At 39.5% G+C, this 23,372-nt stretch overlaps 2 protein-coding genes across 5 annotated transcripts in view; one reads left to right on the top strand and one right to left on the bottom strand.

The window, feature by feature from the left end:
- The window catches only part of CNKSR2 (connector enhancer of kinase suppressor of Ras 2), a 292,795-nt gene extending 274,256 nt beyond the window's left edge, over nt 1–18,539 (top strand). For 2 of the 4 annotated variants that reach the window (XM_011963747.1, XM_011963746.1), the window contains 2 exons: nt 12,749–12,945; nt 16,147–18,539. In XM_011963747.1, the coding sequence (XP_011819137.1) occupies nt 12,749–12,945; nt 16,147–16,362 (413 nt within the window). In that variant the 3' untranslated portion in view covers nt 16,363–18,539. Of the gene's footprint in view, nt 1–5,528; nt 6,864–12,748; nt 12,946–16,146 lie in introns of those variants that run through there. The other 2 variants (XM_011963749.1, XM_011963748.1) reach the window with 1 other exon arrangement.
- On the bottom strand, nt 18,534–22,299 carry KLHL34 (kelch-like family member 34). Its single transcript, XM_011963751.1, has one exon. It carries the CDS (start codon nt 21,618–21,620, stop codon nt 19,683–19,685), a length of 1,938 nt encoding a protein of 645 aa, XP_011819141.1. The 5' UTR covers nt 21,621–22,299; the 3' UTR covers nt 18,534–19,682.
- Between the last annotated feature and the right edge of the window lie 1,073 nt (nt 22,300–23,372).

Genomic DNA, 23,372 nt, shown 5'->3' with positions numbered 1-23,372 from the left:
GTTATAATATATATCATAATATATAACATTATACATATATGATATATATTATAACAGAATATATATTCATTTATTTTAGTGTGTGTATATATATACTATACTACATATATATCCTAATTTCAAAAAGAACCTATTAAAGGAAATCAGCAAGAAAGCTATGTTGGCAGAGTTGATCCCAATTTGCCTTTTCATTTTGGCAGACCAGATATAGTCACAAATGAAGTGTTGAATGACTCACTTGTTCACCAGACTGGCAGTTCTCATCAATGAGTTACTTCACATTGATTATCATCCGGCTGAATATGATCTAATTATATCCTTTTAATACAAACATACAAAGTGGTAGTAGAAAATGCACATAAATTTAAAACCTGCACTGTTCATCTCTAAAGTATTTGGGAGTTTAAGAAAAAAGTCTACCATTTTCTTTAGGGGGTTCATGTCTCAGACTTCAGCTGTGTTATCTCTATAGCTATTTCAACTGGAACTGAGAACTTTAAGGAGATTATTTTAAATTAAGTCATTATTCATCATAAAATGGATTTCAAAAGCAACCCAACCTGCCAATAGCTTGCTGTCCACCTACATTGCTGAAAGAAAACCTTACCCAGGAATGGTTATTTTTACTAAAGTTGTCTCATTGGGGTTTAACGTGATTCTTTTATTAATAACCTCAAAATAACATCTCCTGACATATTTAAAAATATGGATGGAGTATGATGGAGGAGTAAAATATTAAGTCAAATAAAGTAGATAATTCTTAACTATCAAATTTTAAGATAGAAGTGGGAAGGAGGTATACAACTATATCATAATCGTTTTGAGGTGAAACTGTCATCTTTGTATATTTATTCCTAACATTTGATATAGTATATATATATATGTACACCCATAGGCACCCATTAAACCTTTACTGAACAATATATTTCTATAAAAATTAATTATTCCTGTTTTCCATTTTAAAATCTGAATGGCGACATTTGCAATGACAGTATCATGTGTCAAAATTCCATAGTACATTTTCCTGAAATATCTATAGACACTTCATTGAAAATAAACTCGTTGTAAATTAAAATAACATGTTAAGTACTTTTGTAACTATTAAATGTGAAAGATGTCTTCAGTTGTTTTGTATAAACTTCATTTAAAGGGTACTTTAGATCTGTCTTAATTTCAGATAGTGGTTTTTAATGCAGATTGTAGAAAGTCAGCATATATGATAGACCCATGGATAAGTAATTAAGTCATAAATGGCACTCTAAGACCATAATATAACAGTAGATACATTAAGATGAAATACTATTTTTATAAGGAAATACTCCATGTCTTGTGATTTATACACATAGGATGGAATTGTGATTTGCGAATTTAGAGGAACACTCAAATTATCTGGAAACAGTATTTTCTTACCTGTTTTGCCTATGGCTTAGGTTCATCAAATATTTTATTTTACCTGGAACTGTGAATTAAAGAACTCCTTAAGTGCTGTAAGTATAAGCACAAACTATATTATCTTTTACTACTTACCACTTTATTTAGAAAAATAATACTTTATCATGAAAATTTTGCTTCACATTCATAAAATAAAAATATTTCCCAACTCCTCCCTATGGTATTAAAAAATAAACAAACAAAATCTTTAATATCCTGTCTTTTTGAAGTTAACCTTTTATGAGAAAATAGGCCCTCAAAATTTGTACAGATAATACTCAAACCACAATTAACAAGTCTCTGTTTTGGTCTGAACATTCTGAACCAAGGTATGAGCCCACTCTCTCCAATACTTACATAGAGAAAAGTAATTATCACTATCATTTCATGGTGTTAGATATCCTTGTTTTTGAAAAAGAAAAACTTAAATTTTTCAAAATAAACACAAAACAATTCTACTCTCCCAGGAGTAGAATTGTGTTACTCTTGATAGACTTGAATATCTGCTATTGATGGCCTTTGTTATCCACAAATAACTTAAGACAAGTAGTCTTTGACTTTGCCCTTAAATTTGCCCTCAAGCATGCTGCTTATGGAACTAAGTAAAATGGAACCGAGTTCTGTCTTAGTACTCAAACAGAATTAGGAATCTTTATAAGTGCTCATCTGGCTTAAATACTTCCATTTTAAAATATTTTCTTCTCTTCCATCCATTAAAGAAAATATTTCTTTTCACCTGTTTTATATTCAGCCTTAATCATTTTCTTGAAGATGTTCCTACCTCTACCCTTATCCCCTCTATAATCTAATCCTCCTCAGGCATTTGATTTAAGTATCATCAGCTATTTTTAGCAGGTCACTAATAGAAGCCAGATTATATTTCTAAAAACTTATGTTTCCAGAATTCTATTTCTGCTTATTATTTGGGATTTTATTTGGGGCAATGTTAAAATTCATAAAGCAAAAAGAGAAAGAAACATCCTCCTCAAGATTTCCTATGCAAATTCAATCTGTGTCTCAAGGAACTTGCATGGACATGGAATCTCACTGGAATAAGTCATTCTACAGATGATTCAACATGGCATTACATCTGGGTTCATCATTCAGATCTCCAGTATAGTAACAGGGAAACAAGATCTGTTTCTTCTTAACCTAAGGTGGTGGCCTCACAATTCGAAGTTTCAGTGATGAGTAGAAGCTTAATAAATATTTATTAAATAATATGCCAAACAGAAGCATTACTGATTTTCTTTGTGGTAGCATAGATATGTTTCTGTCATTTCAAAATGTAATTGGCTAAAAGCTTGGTAAATAGTGAAGTTTATTTTAACAGCAGCAGTAGGGAATATTTTTATATCATCCAAAAGAAGACAAAATAATCAAGAGTTATATAATTTATGTTTTTTCTGCCTTCTATTGTTTTTTCTATAGAGATGAGGTCTCACTATGTTGCCCAGGCTGGTCTCAAACTGCTGGCCTCAAGTGATCCTCCTGTCTTGGCCTCCCAAAGTGCTGGGATTACAGGCATGAGCCACTGTGCCCAACATGCCTTTTTCTAAAAAACATGCAATTTCCATTTGCTCTTTTAGAAAAGAGGAATAAAATTAGTCTGTATAATAATTTTAACTGGTTTGACTGTTTTAACTATTTGTATCAGGATAAATGAAGTTGTCCACTACAAAGGAGAAGGCTAGTAATTGGGAATTGAACACAAAAAAAGAAAAAGCCCAGTGAAAACCTAAAGGGAGAGAAAAGGAAAGAGTGTTGAGAATCAGAATGGGACTTGTAAAAAGTTAAAGACACATAAACATGAGATTCACAGAAGTCCAAGATAGAAGGGCAGTATCATGAAGTAGGTTTTTGTGTTTTGGAGATTTCATCTAGATTAGCCATATACGGGCAGCCCTTTGTGTACTTGCTTCTGACCCACATGGCTCGCCAGTACACTTATACTTCAGATTCATAATGCATATGCCAAGACATATGGTGGAGTTGAGTGTAGGAGTGCCTTTGTAGTTGTTTGTTTGCCTCAAATATAAATAGGCAGTATTTAACACTACATAAAAAGTATAGCTCTAAAAAAATTATTTAAAATTTACCAAGGCCTCTTTCTTTCGTTTTGCCATAATCTCAGTAGACAAAGACACTTCCATCAGATTCCTCAGCACAAATCCTGAAATTGTTTAAGCTGTGTCATACAGTGTCAGACTGGTGATGGGATTAAAAATAAAATGCTCTATGTGAAGTCCCTGAACTCAGGGCTTCTGACTTAGAAACTACTTGTATATGCAGTGCAAAAATTGGTGTTACTCCAACCAGCCCTAGCCAATGTGATTGACCTAAAGCAAGAGGTCTCAAACTGCAGTGGGCACAAGAATCACCTGGATTGCTTATTTAAAATGCAGATTCCTGAGTTCCATACCCAGAAATTCTGATTCAATAGATGAGGTGTAGGGCCCAGAAATCTGTGTTTAACAAGCACCTCCACCCTGAGATTCACTAACCACTGGTACTGTTACCACTAGTAGTTGAAGAGATACCTTGCCCTAGGGAGTTATCTTCTCTTATGCTAACATACCCTAACTGGTAACTAGTTGTGGCCATTTTGAAATAGTACTTCTCCCTCCACCATCCTGTAGGAGCTAAACTGAGGAGATGTTTCCAGTCTCTTGCAATAGAATTCAGCAATTGTGACTTACCAGGGCTCTAGTTCAGTTTAGTATGAGTTAAGTGGGCATTAAGGGAATGTGTACTAGAAATTAAAAGGTTCACGTAACCTTATCTCTGTGGGAAAACAATAGATGTGTTCAAAATAACTACAAAATGTTTGAATTGCTTAGATAAATGAAGAACAGTTTAAACTTAGAAATGACCTTGTGCCCAAGGTTGGATTCCTTCTGATTTTGCTGTGTGAAATTCCATGACCTTGTGAAACAAAGTGGTAGAAGCTAAAGCTAGCATTCCAGTATTATAATATTCTAAAAACTGAAGTATTGTGTTTTGTTTCATTTGACCTATATATGAAGATTATTCAGTTCCCACCCCCATTTCTGCAAAAAGAGTATAATATTACAGATAAAAATTCTGATTTCTGAACTATGCTATATCTTGTTTGCTAGATATCAGTGTTATAGGCAAGATGTGTCCCTCCCCATTTTCTAAGGGAGGACATAATGACAACATGCTTTCTCTATTCTCTCTCCCAACTTGTTTCTTCTTTTCTCAATATAACTCAAAAGATACTACAGGATGTTGCAGATAAAAATCTGCACTAGGCTAGAGATTTAAAATATTGCTGGTTTGTTCCTGCTGACAATATTTATTAGATTCCTCAAGATCCAAAATAAAATGACCTAAAAGAGAGTACAGTTTATTTTATCCAAATTGTTGTTAGTTTCTCAGGTCATTCAGAAATATCCATCTCTTCCAGTTTCTTAACTCCTTGGCATGTGACTTATGCTCAGGTGTAAAGTCACCCTTTCATCACATTCACTCTATTTTAGCTTTTCATTTCTTGGCATTTTGCATTGTTAAGCATGCGGCCTCCTCATCGGAGCAATACTAGCTAGGCTATTCCACTGTCTCACTGATTAGACATAGTAGCATATATATCAGGTTAACCAAATACCCTTCTGGTCAGAAGACTAGAAAGGTTTTCTTCATGCTTCTTAATTGGATGAATTTGAGGAAAGATTCGTATAGAAATAATTCTAATTTTCTCAAAAGAAATGGTAATTTTACATGTATATGGAGAACATTTTAACATAAACTATTCTGATTAAAATTATAGACATACATATACAAGTATAGTGGTGGGAAAAGATTTTTCTGCACTGTGTGTTATTGTTTATATTTGGGAGATTAACATTTCCAAACAACCAAGTTTAAAGCAAAAAGTGTCCCATTTATGGCCAAGTAGACTTGCATGCCAACAGAAAGACATTGTATTAAAACCATATGCAATTCTAGCCATATTTTTCTACTTTCTCTTCATGGGTATTGCATGATGGTATTTCTAATACAAATACTAATATGCTTTGGAAATAATGGCACTCGCAGGTCTTTCATCATATTGTATCACTGCTTTATCATATTAGGCTAATACACTGCGAGAGTTGGTAGAACCTCTCCATGCCAAATCGGATCCACTTCTGTTGGCACTCAACCCATTGGACTCACAGATTGATAAGCTAATGTTTAGAGAATTTAGATCGGAGAGAGTCGGTACGGCGCAGACTCAACATCAACCTCTTGCAAGCAACTAAAATGGCCTCGTCCTTGCTGTTTATAACAGAAAACAGACTTGTATAAAGCTTAGATCATCAAGTGTTTTGGATTGGGGGCCTCCCAAAGGGATATAAGAGGGGCAGGCCACTCTTAAGAAGAATGCGAGCTTTCTACATTGGGACTAGCATAAGATCAAAGCCAATCAAGATGGAGCACAGTAACAGAAAACTGCGGTTTCTATGGGAGAACAGAAGGGGAAAGGGTCTTAACTGGGAAAGGGCTCTGTGTGGTGACACCTCAGTTGTGTTCTCCTGACACCAGGAAAAGAGAGGGATCAGCTTCAATAACTAGAAAATTCTGGCTGTTTAATGGACTCTTTGGTGGCCTCTTTAAGGCAAAGCAGAGAAAGCAAATTATGTATTAAGTGTATTTTGCATTTTTAAAACTTGACGTGCTGTATTGTACTAAATTAAGTGTAATCTATTAAGGCAAGGTATACACAATTTGCTTTGAAACTTAATATGTTTATTCTATTATAAAGTGTATTCAGGTGCAACACAGAGACTGCTTTCGGTGACATTAATGAAGAAAATTTCTCATGTCAGGCTTTATTATAGAATCTTCAGCTAAAATCCTAACTTTCTCCTTATTTCTTGGCACTTGTACACAAGTGGTGTTGCCTCTTAGGGCAGGCATGAGCTATTCTTTTCTGTAAAATATTTCGAATCTGTAGGCTGTGGGTTTCATTTTTGAAAAAGTATTTTGTCTGGATGTCTTTCAAACTAGCTTCAGATATTATTTAATACTATGTAACTGGGTCCCCTATGGCTCAATCAGTATTGCTTATTTTTCTTCTGTAGTGGATGTGAAGTTTCCTTTAGTTGGATAAGATACACTGTAATAATTTTAATGCTAATTAATGGATATTTCATACTGTGCAATGAACAGATAATTTAACACTGTATTTTGAAATGTTTTTTTCTTCCTGTCACCGCAGTGTGTGGTATTGCATAATGTGAATACCTGTAAAAATATAAATTACTTAAAAATAAAAATATGACCAATTGGTATCAGATCTTTTCAGATAGCTAAATAATTTGCTAAGTATGCCTGATAGTAAGTATCTTTCTAAAAAGAAGTAATTAGTGCTTCTTTCTCACAAATGGAATTTGTTTCTGTGAATAAAATCACATTGATCTGCCTTACAATTGCCTCTGTGCTCTAACCATTTTAATGTGTTTTTTTTTTAATATCTATATAATGATGGTTCTGGTATATGGAAATCCATCAAAATGCATTTTATTGGCATTTAATATTTATGGGATTGTCTTGGGTCATTCTCCCTCTTTAAGTCAAGTAAAATTTTGTGATCTAGAGAATTTGGTTTTTTTCATTAAGGAATATAGTGACTCCACATTAATTTTCAAAAATAATCATCTCTTAGGTTTGGTTTTAAACTGTATCCTTTATGAATTCCTGCCTGAGAGCTAGCACTTTGACTTCCATATTCCTAGTGGTTAAATTTTTTAAATTCTGTGGGTAAACCTAAACTGTCATTTATATTTTTTATTGTCCTTCAAAGAACCTTCCCTTCTTTGAGGCAATAAATCAATACTAAGGACACCAAGATTTTGCCATCTGAACTACTTGTCGTAAATACCATAGTGCCCTGAAAATTCAACCACTATCATGTATTTTTATCATTAAACTGCATAATTTAGCAGAAATTACATGTTCAGAGAAAGAAGTATAGAATAAACTTTAGCTCTATCTCTTTTGTCACATCTTTATGGAGCAAGATTTTGTGTTGTAAGGAAGGAATTGACAGACACAAGTACTTGATTTCAGTGAAGCACATTATCATTCTTACAAGGATGGGCTTTACATGTTCTTTAAAAATACATTTAGCAAATGCTGGTGGAGTCACTCAAACTGTTCTTTTAAGAGAAGGGTTTTTTTCTCACTAAAATAGATTTCTTTCCTCAGAGAAAGTATTGCCCAATAGTAATGTTTGTGTATTGTTACTTTGCCTAAAAGAAAATAAATAACCCCTAAGTATGAAACAAGTAGTTGATTACAGAGGGAGGACTAAAAGCCAGCTTTTAAAATCTTTAAAATCTTATGTTTTTTTCTGATATAACAAACTGCCTTCCCCAAACCCAGTTTTATAATGGTAGGCATAGCTGATTGACTTATATAAAAGCACAAATTAAGAGAGCTAGTATTTAATTACAAACATTCAAATTATAGTATAAACCCCTGAATACTTAATCATCCTCATCATAAAACCTCCAAAGACATTAAGTCCATTAAAATTTTGTCACCTTACATATAAATAAGTTATTCATTATGGTTTGCTAGTAAATTCATATTCATAGAAAATATTTGGGTGTTCTCAATGCAAATGTTAATTACCTTTTGTGACAAGAATAGTGTTTCACATACTTGATATCATTAGCCTGGAAGCCTTAAAGCACTCTGCAGCTGTACAAGAATGAATGTCTCTCAAATCTGACTATGTCCAGTCTTCTCTCCCATTTGTGATTTAGTCTTTCCCAACCTTCTGGGCTCATTACACAGCTGTATTGCAGAAGGAACAACTGTTTCCACAAGGATATCATTGTCCAATTTTACAAGATCATAGATCCCTTCTGAAATATGTACAGAACTCATTATCCATCATTGATTTCATTCCTCAGGAACCCAACTGGTTTACTTATTTGTTTTGTTTTCATTTTTTATGCTCCTTCAACATTGTCATTGCAGGGATGGGGAAATGGGGAGGATACTAGAGTAACATTTTAGGTTGCCAAGTTTCATGAACAATATTATACAGTAGACTGTCCTAATAATTACACAGTCACCTGTTACAGAACGCTCTTTGGAGTAGTTCATATATAAAGTAAAGAAAACCATCACTCTGTTTGAATGTGTTGGGTTGCATGAGGCACTGTGCCAGGTAGAAGAATGGGAAATGTAAATATGAGTGGGACAAATTCTACTCATGGAAAAGTCACAGTCTAAGTCTCTGAAGTAGGGCACACAAGGGTCCATTAAGGTACAGGAAGAAAAAACATTGGAATTTTTCCTTGGGTTTTCTCTCTCATCCTTTTGAATTTCTTTTTGTGTATGTTTTATAACATCTATTTATTACTATAGAGTAATACATGTATATAAGTTTCTATTCTATAAAACAGAAGTGTTTTAACTAATAAGAGTGTGCAATCAGAAACAGTTTGGAAACCACTGAGCCTGAATGTAAGAAATATGTCAACCAAAGACTTTTTGGTATTTGAGAAATGCATTATTATCTTCTAATAAGCAATTTGCAAGAGATTCCAACAAACTGGTATTTTTCGTTAGCTGTTCTTTTCTTTGAGCTTTCATTTATCACTTACTACCTAGAGGTCATAGGCAACCTGAAAAAGACAAATAATGATGCTCACTACATTCCTAGATTCACAGTATTTCATAGTGGAGCAGAATATAAAAGGGACAATAAAGAGGATCTTCTTTCACCCTGTCAAGTATGACACAGCCATAAATGACCCTCCCTCGGCACAGAATACAAGTTAATTCATCAATAACTTAATTATGATCCTCAAATCCATCAATCAATGAAATTTTATGTAGGAAAGAAAATTTTATATGCACTCTTTGCTTCAGTAAAATTGGAATTCAAAAGTATGTAATCTGACACAGGACTAATTTACATGTTGTAAACGTAAATATAATTTTGGGGGAAATTTATTTCTGCTTAGGCCCAGATTTCCTGAATAAATTAGATACAGATTAAAATTCCATTATAGCGTGATACAGTTCCTCATTAGGACTCACAGAAGGTTCCTATATATGTCCTGTGATTTGAATGTGGTCTCTACACTTTGCCAACTTTCAGAAAACATTCATTCAAATTGCAAAAAAGCTGGTTTTCAGCCAGTGTTCCAATGGCTGTACTGGCACATTGAAAGAAAATCAATCAGGAAGCAGACCTCACCAAGTGCTTGCCTCCTCTTCCAAAGCAAGCCTCTTCTAAAGGAAGAAAAAGCAAGGGTTGAAAAAAGAGAGAAGCCTGAAGAGAAGTGAGAAGGAGATGAAGAAGAGGGCAAAAAGAGAAGAAAATAAAGGTGCTTTCATATTTTCAGTTGCAACAGTAGCCCCAATTGACTTAATTGGTATTCATCTGAGAAAAATCAAGGAAACCAATTGAAAATTATAAAAGAAAATAAAGGTCTGTTTTTGTCTTGAATGTTGAGTTCTGTGTTGTTTTGACTGTTGAGCACAGTGAATCAGATTTATAATGTGACTCTGCCCCTCACCAAGCCCCCCTTTTGAAAATAAAAAGACTCTTTGTCTAGTCTTAAAATGTTAAGTAATTGGTGGCATTTTGTGGTAGCCTGGCATCTCAGTCCCTCGTCCTTACTCATCCCACTACTGTGTCTTGTGTAGTGTGTGTGTATGATGTGTAGGGGATGGGGGTAGGGGGTGGCTTACTTATCTCAGATAGGAGCCACACTATCCCATTACTATACTTGGAAATGTTTCTGTGTTCCGTCTCATTGTGATTGCTTGTTCAAGTGTGCTGCCCAGAGATAAATTCACACTCAATTCTTTTTACAGCTGTCAAACCAGATTCTTTGTAGAATTATGTTGTCTTTTGATTGAATGCTTTTCTCCCCCATAAGAGCAAGAAGGGGGAGAAACTTTCAGTTTTTATTGTTTAATACCTATGTATGTCATTTTATATATTGAATCTTCATTCATCCTTCTTAAAGTAAAACTACATTGAAATTTTATGAAATCAGTCATCTGCCCCAGTATTTCACAAGCTTTAAGAACTGAGGGAAAAGTGGGTCAAAATTTTTGTAAACAAAATATATACACCCTTCTACAATGTTAGGTAATATGGAAGAAGTTTCTTTTAAAATAAAAATTACTGTGTAAAAATACTTCTGCCTCCCTTAAATCCTAAAACTAAAATCTGAATCCCTTTTTCCTTCACCTTCTTTCTAGAACTAAAAAACTAATAATACATTAGGCCACCTGATACCTTAACTACTATAATTCACATCTGTTAGGCCTCCCATTTTCGACCCCACCCTCTACTCTATGAAATTACATCTGGTTTTACATGCAGTATTGCCTTGAGGAAAAAAAAGAATGCAATAACTACTATATAATTCCTCAGGGATCTTTCCTGGCCTATGATTTTCTGAAATAGACTTATGCTGTTTAAATGTGTCCTTGTTTTTACAATTCCATTTAGTTATTCTAAATGATCATCTGATTTTGTGCCTTCCTCATTCCAAATCATTCTCAGTTAGGATTCCCTATCTTGATTCCATTTCATTCGTAACCCACAAAGCAGTTTCTCCTTTTTACAGTCTTCCATCACCCATCCCTCAAAATCCTCTAGGTGTCGAATATATTCAGTGATGGGCCAACAGAGAATTTAAAAGCTGTTATTTAAAGAGATTTTTGTGTTTTTAGATTATAGTTCTAACTTAGATACATGGTTAAGAAGTTAAAATTTATCACAGAAGACTTAGTGATAGCATGTGCTGATGATAACAAAGAATTTTCTAATAGAAGGACTCAATGACTATACCTACCATTAGTTGTTAACTTCAGTAGCAGAGCCAAAAGTTGAATGCAGAATTTAAATAAACCTACTTTTTAATCCTAAAATTATCTTTTTAGGTTAAGGTACTGTACATTTTGGGCATTGTTGACAATTTTACATACAGTCATTTAAAAAAATTTTTTGAATGCTGCATTTTAAGGGAGTCTCACATTTGTTGGCATCTACTGCTAAATACACATTTCAAAAGACAACTGAAAAAATTGGCAGTATAAAATTCTTGTTAAAATTGTGGATTCTGGGGTCAGACTGCCCACATGGAATTCTAGCTCCATCACTTATACTAAGTGTGACTTTGAGCAAGATACTGCCCTGCTATAAATGAAGATCAAATAGATCTGCTCTTAGTATTGTTGTGAGGATTAAATGAGATCATAAAGATTAAGCATTTACCCTGCTGCCTGGCGCATCTAAATATTAAATGGCATCATTACCAATTAAGGAATCTTTTTTTTAAACTATGTCAGAAAGCCTAAAATATTCACATGGACCATTGTGGAATGAACAACATTCCATATTTACTCTTTGGGCCAATATAATTACTTAAATATGACTCTGGCTATCTATTTAAAAAAAGATGATATAGCCCTACTCCAATCTGCCACTCCAAGCAAAATCCTAGTTCATCTTTATCATTGTTGAGAAAGATATGACATTAGTGTTCAGGCAATTAAAAAACAAGATGGAAGTTTTATTCGTTCAACTATGTCTAAGATCCTTATTGAGCCAGTCTCTCATTTTTTTCTCAAAAATATTTAACTGGAGTATTTTCTCCTCAGGTCTTACTAAGTATCTTCTCTTAGCACATGCCATATTTGCATATAAACATATTCCCATATTTCATTTTAATTAGAATATTGATACTTTATGATCAGTTACTATATTTACAATGTACAAGGCATTACTATGGCAGTCACATGAAACCTAATAATCCTCTATGGCACAATTGGAAGATTTTTATAATCAAACATGCTCCATTGAATGCCATTCAATCTTATGAAATCTGGAAAAATGTAAAAATCAGTCCATTTCGTATTGCTAAACCAGGCAAGCTCTATTAATCAGCATTTCTATGCTTATCAGCATAATGATAAAGGATATTCATTAATATTTTAAAAGATAATGTGCAGGATTGTTTCCATGTTGTGTGCCTTTTGTACTCTAATTCTTTGAACTTGCTAGATTCAAGATATATATGGCAATTTGCTATCAAGAGTATATTTGGTTAATCAAAAACAATTAGCTATCTGTAGCTAATGTTACCCAATATAACTAGCAGCTGTGGGTTTTTGTTGTTTTTTAATATAATAGTGTTTTCATAGTCATTCATTATCCTGTTTTTCAGATAGTTTTGATATTTTAATAAATTTTCAGTGTGTCAAATAACTTTATTGCAATGAATTCATTTCTCTCTGTCTCTCTTTTTTTTTATTTTTTTGGACATTGCAGGTGAAAGTAGAGAAGAAAAGTTAGGAGACTCACTGCAAGATTTATACAGGGCACTGGAGCAGGCCAGTCTGTCACCACTAGGAGAACATCGTATTTCAACCAAGATGGAATACAAGCTATCGTTTATAAAAAGATGTAATGATCCTGTAATGAATGAAAAACTACACAGGCTGAGAATTCTCAAAAGCACTTTAAAGGTAAGACAAGAAATGGAAGGACAAATTTCTTTGAAGAGATTCATTCCTAAAGTGGATTACCAGATACTGTAGGTTAAGAAATACAAATTGGGGGCTGGGGAGAAGAAGAGGTAAGCAGTAAGAACCTGAAGCTGAGCTGTTTCTATGTCATAATAAGTATATTGGTAAAGAGGAAATCATCTTAACTTTTCATTAACGTCTCAAAGCACTGATTAAATGTCATTTTACTTAGTTCTAGGAGAAAACAGGATGTGATTTAAATTGTTTTCTAAAAATGCAGGGCTGGTGTTATTCCTCAGTCTATAGATTTTCTAAGATAAAAATACCATGTGGTATAATTATTAGCATTATTAAAAGAACACAGCATGCATGCAGAATGCAATAGTGGGTGCTAAAAGAGTTTGAGATATTTCATGATTGTTTCCTGCATGAACTACAGTGCATTTGGGGTGAAGCCATGGTGATTTGTGTTCCATGTAGAAATTGTATAATCATTCTGTTTACGCTATCAGTTCCCAACTTACATGTTACCCTCCTATTATACATTTCCGTAAGTGTTTACATTGCCTCCAGTCTCCTTATTATATGCCTCCAGGTTGGGGAGGAGGTGGTGAGGAAAGGAGAGCAGAGAGGCAGGAAGTTGGAGAGGAGGCAGACAAGCGAGCCCTGCTCACCGTGTGTGGGGGAGTATGTGTGGGAGATTGAAGGATAGGGCCCACCACACAAGCCACCTGAGCAGGCCCTGTGCCCTTAAAAAACAAAAACAGAAGACATGCAGCCAACAAACATGAAAAAAAGCTCATCATCACTGGCCATTAGAGAAATGCAAATCAAAACCACAATGAGATACCATCTCATGCCAGTTAGAATGGTGATCATTAAAAAGTCAAGAAAAAACAGATGCTAGAGAGGAGGTGGAGAAATAGGAACGCTTTTACACTGTTGGTGGGAATGTAAATTAGTTCAACCATTGTGGAAGACAGTGTGGTGATTCCTCAAGGATCTAGAACCAGAAATACCATTTGACCCAGCAATCCCATTACTGGGTATATACCCAAAGGATTATAAATCATTCTACTATAAAGACACATGTACATGTATGTTTATTGTGGCACTGTTCACAATAGCAAAGGCTTGGAACCAACCCAAATGCCCATCAATGATAGACTGGATAAAGAAAATGTGGCACATATACACCATGGAATACTATGCAGCCACAAAAAAGGATGAGTTCATGTCCTTTGCAGGGACATGGATGAAGCTAGAAACTATCATCCTCAGCAAACTAACACAAGAACAGAAAACCAAACACTACATGTTCTCACTCATAAGTGGGAGTTGAACAGTGAGAACACATGGACAGAGGGAGTGGAATATCACACACTGGGGCCTGTTGGGGGGTGGGGGGCTAGGGGAGGGATAGCTTTAGGAGAAATACCTAATGTAGATGACGGGTTGATGGGTGCAGCAAACCACCATGGCACATGTATATGTGTGTAACAAACCTGCACGTTCTGCACACGTATCCCAGAACTAAAGTATAATTTAAAAAAAAAAAAACAGAAAAGAACTATCACAGTATTGCTGAAGTAATTTCAGGAAACAAAAGGTCAAAGGACTCCTTTGGGAAATATTTCAGATCCATAGCATGCTGCTGAGGTTTTGTAATTTTGAAATATAGGTGAGTACCAAAAAGACAAACTAGAAAATGACTTGAAAGAATTTCAGATAGCAAGCAGCAAAGTTTTCAGACTCCATTAGCTTTTAATTGGTAGTCATGCAAATACTACTGCAAATCCAGGGGACAATTTAATGGACTTTTGGGAAGAGCAGAATTTTTAGAGTGCTATAATAGTCGTAAGAATAGTTCCAGTGACTAATCCTACTTCAAAGATATTATCACCCTCCCACCTTATAGAGCCTCTCCACTGTTCTAAACTGCCTGGTTTAGAAGGCAGGCAGGCATTTTGAAGCAGGTTAGATTCATGAATCTTAAAGACCTGTTTCTCTCCTTCTATCTCACAGCCCCTTTTCCCTGTTTTTTATGCTCTGTAGAGTCCCCCAAGGTATTTTCTTCCAGTGACAAAATATGTGGCTACTGCCAATGTTCAGTTCACTAAGTATTGATGAATCACCAGGTACATGAATGCTCCACTCGATTCTCTGGGGCCAAGAAAGATAATGAAAAGTCACTGTTAAAAAAATGCCCCTCATTGGTACAAATGAACTACAGAACCCTATGCTTTTTGGCATGGAAAATTTATAGGGAATGGATTCCTTCATTAGGGAAGGACAGCTGGCCAGGCAACCCTGGATGTGTCTAGTTCCTGGAATTTTAACAGTCCCCCTCACCAAGCACAGATCTCAGATCCCACACAGGCAACTCACAACATCCTCAGTCCCAGCCCTCTTCCATATTCTGGTCTATGAGGCCAGACCAACTTCTTAAGCACCTTGCTGTTCTCTTTGCCTCCCAACTCTGGCTGGCCCAGAGGTGTGTGCCTTACTTCCTGCAGAACATTTTCTACACTTCCCTAAGCTTTGCTTGAGTCCCTAAAAGACAGGACTGAGCTGCTCAGATTGTCTTAACCCCTACTTCTCCATCCCACCTTCCACCTGGGAAATTTTCGTCTTTCCCAGGTGATAGTTTTAACTTGGTGAGTTATACCAAAATGAAGCTTAGTCTTGAGCTGAGACCCACCTTCCAACATGGAAGGGAGAGCCATTCTCCCTTACAGGCCCCCAGTGCTACAGAAAGGGAGCCATAGCATTTACACAGCAAGAATTATGTATTTATGGTAATAAGGGGGCCATGCTCAGTCTCTTTCAAATATGAGAAGCTTACCATAAAGCAGGAGAGATAGAACACATGCAAAAGTAACTCAAGAAACAGAATATGACAAATGTACTCAGTGGCAGTGATGGAGTAGTAAAGGGGCATAAATGAGGAAGAAAACTTTTCTGAGTGCATGCCAAAAGGACAGGCAAAGAGAAAAAGCAAACCACACAGTGGGCAAAAGGAGGCATTCCTCGGGTGTAGAAAAAAGTACACTTAGGACGTGACTCTAAAGAACTGGGTGGGTGTGAGTATCCAAAGCCATCTCTTATGGGCTTCTTAAATGTTTTGCCTATTAACTTTTTATTTTAAACTTGAATAAAACTTTGTCCCTGTCTTAATTGTTGACTCCTTTTTCTTTTCAGGCCAGAGAAGGGGAAGTAGCCATTATCGATAAAGTCCTAGACAATCCAGATTTGACATCTAAAGAATTCCAACAATGGAAGCAGATGTACCTCGACCTTTTCTTGGATATCTGTCAAAATACCACCTCAAATGACCCACTGAGTATTTCTTCTGAAGTAGATGTAATCACTTCCTCTCTAACACACACTCATTCATACATTGAAACGCATGTCTAAATGTATTCTGCCTTCAGGCCATCTAGTACCTGCTGGTACTCTGAACACATATATAAGGTAGTTTTTTATATCAATGTGTGGAACACTTGACAAGCTATACTTTAATGTTACCAAACTATATGAAACAAACCATATATGGTCACAATACCACTATCTTTAATGAGCATTTGTATATTTTATATGCAATCAGTGCTCAGCTTATGTTTACCATGTGCAAAATCAACTGTCTTTAATGACTTAAAATTAACTTTTGCAAACAATTCTAAATACAGGTGGTCTTCAAGTAGTAAAACCACAAAAGGCAGTTTTCTATCTATGGTCATCTTTTCTCCCTTTAAGTTAATTTTATATAAACAAGACTTCAAAAGTAAATCACATTTTTTCAGGTGCAGACATCCTTGTGGGTGGGAAAGAATTTAAACCTTTTTTATATTTATTAAAATGTTCTAAGAATTTTCTTAAACATTGCACAAAGTTTAATGCTGTAGTTTTATTTTTGTGAAATGTAGATGCACATACAAGAGCTAAGCAAAATAGAAGAGCATTGACATAAGAAAAGTTCAGGTATCTAATATTCGTCTTAATAGTCTATTAACTTGTGAAAGCTAGTTAATGGAAATATTATTCCAAATCTATGAGAACACTTGGTGTATCAGGGCAAAGCTTTGTAAGATGTTTTTGTAACTAAGACCAAAATTGAAGATAGAGCTGCTTTATTTTCTTGGTTTAAATCTTCCTTTATTTTTGTAGTGATGAGATGCTGATTGTGTACAGAAGAATTTGAGAGGGGATTTTTAAAAACTGACTTAACACACCCAGAAAGGCAGCTAACAGCTATATATATATATATAAATTTCAGCCCAAACTCATGTTTTTAAACTCCAACTCTTAAAAGACAACAAGGTATAAACTGAAATGAATCAACTTTCCACTTAGTTTCCAATTTTCCCCTAGTCCACTAATTAAACTTATGTAATTATACTTCAGGCAGGGAAGTACAATATATTTAGTTACAGGCTGATGTGTGTTATAAAAACAACACTGAAAAATAAAAATGTACTTCCCTACTAAGGAGCAAGCGGGTGATGGTCATTCGGAGAGATGTCACATTGAATTATGAGAGAAACAATATAGAGGGTTTTTTCCTAGCTTCATGAATTGTTCTGTAGAGTGGATGAAGTTAAGAAAAAGTCCTCTTCATATATTTCCATTTATAAGCGTCTTGTTTTTGAAAGTGATCACAGCATGAAAATGACTGTGCTGCTTTTTAGTGTCTGGCTGCATAACGTACAAGTCACAATTTGCTGTTTTTTTCAGGAGGAGAAAGGGAACCTCCTTTACTATTCTATATCCTAAAATCTACTTCTAATCAGCTTTATACTGTTGCCTGTACAGCTCAGTGAATGTACTTTCATCTTTAAGAGTTCAGATATATGCCAGTGAATATTTTTGCTGTAGAGGAGAAAGTAAAAACTCCACAGCGGGGATCTTTTTCTTTGCTTTTGAAACCACCATTGAATCACTATCGTTTTGCAGACTTTGCACAACTGTACAGGAGAGTGGCCTTTCTACAGCACATTTTCAGTAATCCTATATTTAGTCAAAATGGATGAGAAATCATGTATTAATGTTTGTATGGAATTTTGGGTCCAGTGTAATATTTTTATCATTTACAAAGAACTCTATTTGTAAAAACATTTATTTACTGCATGGATATTGACGCACATTAAATTTGTGGGATTTTGTATATGTAAAAAAAAAAAAAAAAACCAAAAAACAAAAAACCTCTTGTCCTAAAATGAAGTGTGCTTGTTACAGGTGTTTAGACTTATTGATGTTTACTAGACCAAATGTGTATGTTCACTTAAAAATATATGTACCTGATGGATGTGTCGTGTTTACAGTGGCCAGGTTGTGGCCTGTAAAGAGCAAGCAGTTGATGGGAAGACTAGCTCTGTTGCTACTAAGCAGCTTTTACTTTTGTAAAGTCAGCTCTGTTGTTTTAAATGATAAAAATTAAACTAATGAATTTGACAAGACTCGTGGCTAGCCTAGCATGAAAGAGACCTTTTAACACTATATAATATCTGTACATTTTATTGCATTCGTTTCAAATCTAGGAGAGAGGCAGTACTGTAAACTGAAGTCAAATAAATTCAGCTCTTAATGAATCCTTATAAAGCACCTACTTTATTCATGCAAAGTCCTTATCACATTTCTTTGTGACCTAATTATACAGTCACTACCCCCCACCCCAGTTTTGAGTTCTAACTTTGCTCCCTCATTGGTGATACAAGCCCAAAGCAGCACCTGTTCAGTATATACAAGTATCTTATCTAAGACCCTGAAAAATCAAGCTGGTTTCCCATTTACCTGACACAAACTTTAAAACTTTACCTATTCCTCTTTCCTTTCTCTGTGATTCTTTTGGGGGAAGTGGGGGTAACCACCAAAACTTAATTATTTTTTACAAATATAATCTACAGTATGTCTGCAGAATGAACATTTAAGAGTATGAAAGAAATCAGTTTTTGTTTTGTTTTGGTTAGACATTCCACTTAACCAGAGGAGCCTGATTATTATGGCTAAAGGTTGATGAAATGTGACTTAAAACCAGTGAGCTGTCTAAAGTCAGGGCAAAAGCAGCCTAGGGTGACACCGGTGACAGAAAAATGTTAGGATACTTTCTAGAGGAAAAAAAAAAGTGCTTAGAGATTTTTTTTCCCTCTCAGTTCCATATTTATATCAAACCATCAGAGCAGAACTGTAACCATGGCTCCGGATCATAAAATTATAGTTCCCCTTACAATGATTTCATGGTATTTAACCAAGGCACTCTCCTTTCACTATTTATTCAGATAATGCCATCTCCTAGGACTTAATTACAGCCTTTATAACCAACAATTTTCTGAGTTTTGTATAAACTTCCTGTGGTACATTTTTTGGCCTTTTTTTTCTTTTTTGGCACATAAGTAATCACTGTTTTGCACCTAGGGAAACACTTTAGCTGTAAGAGGGAAAATAAGGTCATATTTTATTTGTGAAAGTCCTTTTCTAGCCTTGCGTGAGCCTTTCTAAAAATTTTATTTCACCAGCTCACTGAAGTTGATTCATATAGCCTTCTATTTGAACACCCCTGTCTCCCATTCTTAGCTCAAGGAGAAATGTTTCTCTTTGCTCCAGGCCTTGTTTGCCTATTAACCTTCAGAAGCCACTATGCTCCCAGAGTCCCTTTCTTAGAAAAAGCCCGTCCGTTGCTCTGTAAGACTAGCCAAGCGCTACTTTCTCCTCCATTGGGGAAGGAAACTGGACTGACCCATTCAGCCCAGCACTAAATCTAGCGCCTCTCCAGTCTCTCCTTCCCTCTCTTCATCCCCACCCTCGGCCAGCTGCAGCACTGCGCACTGCAGGCCACTCCAGGCCCAGGGCAACGCGCAGCCGATGTCCTCCCAACGGTCCAGGTCAAGGTCGTAGCCCACCACGTTGCGGGTAGGCACCTGGCGCGAGTCCCGCCACTTGAGGCCGCCCAGCAGCAACGCTGTCTCCTCGACCACGGCCAGCCCATAGCAGAAGCGGTCGTAGGGTAGCGGCCGCAACCGAGTCCACTGGTCGGCGCCGGGATCGTAGCGCTCGATCTCAGAGAAGGGCTCGTATCGCCCCAGAAAAGCAAACACAGCGCCGCGCAGCACTGCCATGTGGTGCCCGAAACGTGCGGTCCCCATGGGTGCCCTCTTGCTCCAAGCCTGCTCCTCAGGGCCCAGGACGTATAAGTCCCGGAGGCTGCTCGCTCCGCCCTCGCCTCTCCCTGCCTTGCCCCCTGAGATGTACACAACACCGCGGTCCCCGACGGCCCCCGCGTGACCGTGCAGAGCCCGCGGTAGTGCCCCAGCTGCCGTCCAGCGGTCCCGACGCAGGTCGTACATCTCCACCGAGGCCAGCGCCTCACCGCCCGCGCCCAGGCCCCCGACGGCCAGGAGCCTCTCTCCCACCGCGCCGCACCAGAAGTGGGCCCGCGCTTCCTTCATGGCGGGCACCTCCGTCCAAGCGTGGAAGCGCGGGTCGTAACGGTGCACTTCGGCCGTGACTACCCGCGGGCTGTCGGCCAGGGGAGAGGTTACACTGCCTGAAGGGCTCTCCCCACCCAGAACAAACAGGAAGTTGCCCGCGGTGCACACGCTGTGCCCCAGCAGTGGTGTGGGTAGCTGCGTGAGGCTGCGCCAGCGGTGATTGTACACATCGAAGGCCACCACGTTCTGGGTGAGCTCCCACTCCTCCTCCTCCTCCTCCTCTTCCTCCAACTCTTCCTCTTCCTCTTCGGGCTCTGGGGCGGCGACCCGGCCCCTAGCTGCCCTCTGCGGGGCCACGACCTCCTCAATCACCACCTCCCGTGCCCTGCGCCCCCCCACCAACAAGATTCGAGTCTGGGGGCTCCGGATGCTGGTCTGCTCGCCCTGCATGAGTGGCTGGCGGGAGGGCGTCGTGTGGTAGTTGAGGGCCTGGATGATGAGGCCCTTGACCCGGGCGGGCAGCACGAGGCCGGAGCCCGAGTACACGCGCCGCAGTACGTCGGCGGGAACCAGGCCAAAGCGGACATGCTCCAGCAACTCTGTACAGTGTGCCAGGCGCTCAGTAGTGGGCTCCTGCCGCAGCCAAGCTAATGCCAAGCCCAGCAGCCGGGCCTCGGGCACCCGCGCCACGTCGGGGGCACCCAATACAGCCCTTAGCGATGTAGGGTTGAGCTCCAGCAGTCCCCCGGGGCCCGCGCCCCGCGCCAGCAGTTCCCGCAAGTGGCGCACGATGCAGCGCTCGGCCGCGTCCAGCGTGTGAGCCAGGCCAAAGCGCGACGCCACGTTGGCGGCGAAGCAGCAGTTCTCTGGAGCCAGCTGGCGCTCCAGGTAGCGCCCACAGAGCCCCAGGGCCTCGGTGACCTGCAGGTAGCTGGCGGCCTCCAGAGTGTCCTCTACAGTGTCCATGGAAAGCGACAGCCAGGCAGTGTAGATGAAGTCTAGCAGGCGCTGCAGGCCGGCTGCCGATGGGACGTGCAGGTGGATCACGCGCGCCCGGGATTCCTGAGTGTGGCTCTTGAACAGGGCCCTAAAGTAGTCACTGGAGCACGCCAGGAGGGACCTGTGCGCCGGGAATTCGCTGCCCTCGGTCTCCAGTGTCACGTCGCATAGAAAGCCCTCGGCACGCAGGGCCTGGTAGCCGGTGAGCAGCGCGCCGCCATGAGCTTTGCAGTAAGACAGGAAGTAACTCATTCTGCCCAGGGCTGGAAGCAGCCGGCGGGACCAGAGACCTGCTGGGCAGGGCCGGAGGCATCCCGGGGCACGACACTCCCGGGACCCCCGCGTAAGCCACAGAGCTCCTAGCAGAGGCCCATTTCTGCCTGCTCAGTTTAAAGCCCAGGGCTCCTTCATCCAGACCTGCAGATCGCCCAGTGCCCCTCTCAGAGCAAATCCACTCTGGAAACGGTTTTCGGAGGTCCCTAGTAACGGAGCGCGCGGAATTCTGAGGCTTCCGGGGAGTGTGGGGCTTGGTTTCCACGACTGTGGAGGCTTCCAGCGCGTTGCCCAAAGTCCCCTCCCCGGCTCAATGTGGAGAGCCCACACCTGCACGCCAGGGGCGGCGGTGGCCGCACACCATCACCTGGAAGAACCGAGCTGCGGTGGACTCCTGGGGTGCTGGATCTCCGACGGCGCAGACGTGGCGTCCCGGGAGTGCAGGGCAAGGACTCTGACCTCTCGGGGGTGGACGAGGAGGACAGGTTCTGCGGGCACCCGCAAAGGCCGGGGACAACTGGTTACGGGGCAGTAGGGGGGGGTGGTGAGCTTGTTCCACGCGGAGGATCAACTGAAAGCCTAGGGGATTAGGGAGGGGAGGGCGCAGGTCAGAGCGGCGGGTCAAAGGCGTGATTGGGCGCCGCACATAACATGCCGGTAGCTCACAGTGACAGGAATAGCGCGCCGCCTCGGCCTCTCGGGCGCGCCCCGCCCCGCGCCCTGACTGCTGGCCGCGAACCGAGGGCACGGGCACGGGTGAAGCAGCCCTGGCCAAGGGCTTGACTCCAGTGACCCTACTGGCCACCAGTGTCACCAGAGGGTCCCAGGAACCCGGCTGGGGTTGCGGGAGCCGGAGTTCACTGGAGAGGCACGAGTCGCTGGAGCCCCTCGACCCGGTAGTGTCCGCGGAGGGGCGCCCGGCTGGGCAGGAGGAGCGTCGACCTCCCGGTGCCCCTGTGTCTGGGAAAGAAGCCCTGGCTCAACTTTCTGCTTTAAAGAGGCCCTAATTAATCCAGCGGGAGCGAGGATTAAGCTGCGACTTTGCGCGCTGACACCCAGTAGGCCGCTGCGCAATGAGGAGGCACTGGCGGGAACCACGCCCGGGCGAATCCCAGGCTCCCCGCCACCGGCGCTAGGTAACATGTCCCTCACCTGGACTCACCCTTGCGAGATGCTGGGCCTACTCTGAGCCCTTCCTGAGGCAGCTCGCGTCTCCCAGGCTGGCTCATTTCACCTTTGTTCTCACGCCCTTTCCCAGACCTCACCTGAGTTTTCCCTTCCTATTCTTGGACCCTCCCCCCACCCATCCCTTCGCAGCATGAACAAGGAAACTGTGGTTGACTTGGATTTTCTGCCACTCAGTTACCACTTCCTTTTAAAAAAAAAAGCGATTCCTTCCAGTTTCTCTCCCCGATTTTCCACGCTCTGATCTAATTACTGGCTGCTACATCTTCGATGTTATCCCGGGATAATGAGCAGTACGGTTGCAAAGCTCGGTAAAGCTGGAATTTCTTAGAGCCCTTCCTCATAAAGTTATTTTTTACAAGAAACACCCCAGCATAGAAATGACTAAAACCACCCTGATCTTGAGACATTAGGAAAGCATCTCTCCATCTCCATACTGTTCTTGAATAACTAAATGATTAATATAACTGGTCTTTTTCTATTTTTTTTTTATTTTTGCCAATTTGGAGACTTCTTTTGCTTTCATCAGGGATTGATTTTTCTATT

This window comes from Colobus angolensis, unplaced genomic scaffold (assembly GCF_000951035.1).
Source record: "Colobus angolensis palliatus isolate OR3802 unplaced genomic scaffold, Cang.pa_1.0 Scaffold622, whole genome shotgun sequence".
Lineage (NCBI taxonomy): Eukaryota > Metazoa > Chordata > Mammalia > Primates > Cercopithecidae > Colobus > Colobus angolensis.
The sequence above is the reverse complement of the archived record's forward strand: the minus strand, read 5'-3'. Positions and strand labels throughout refer to the sequence as shown.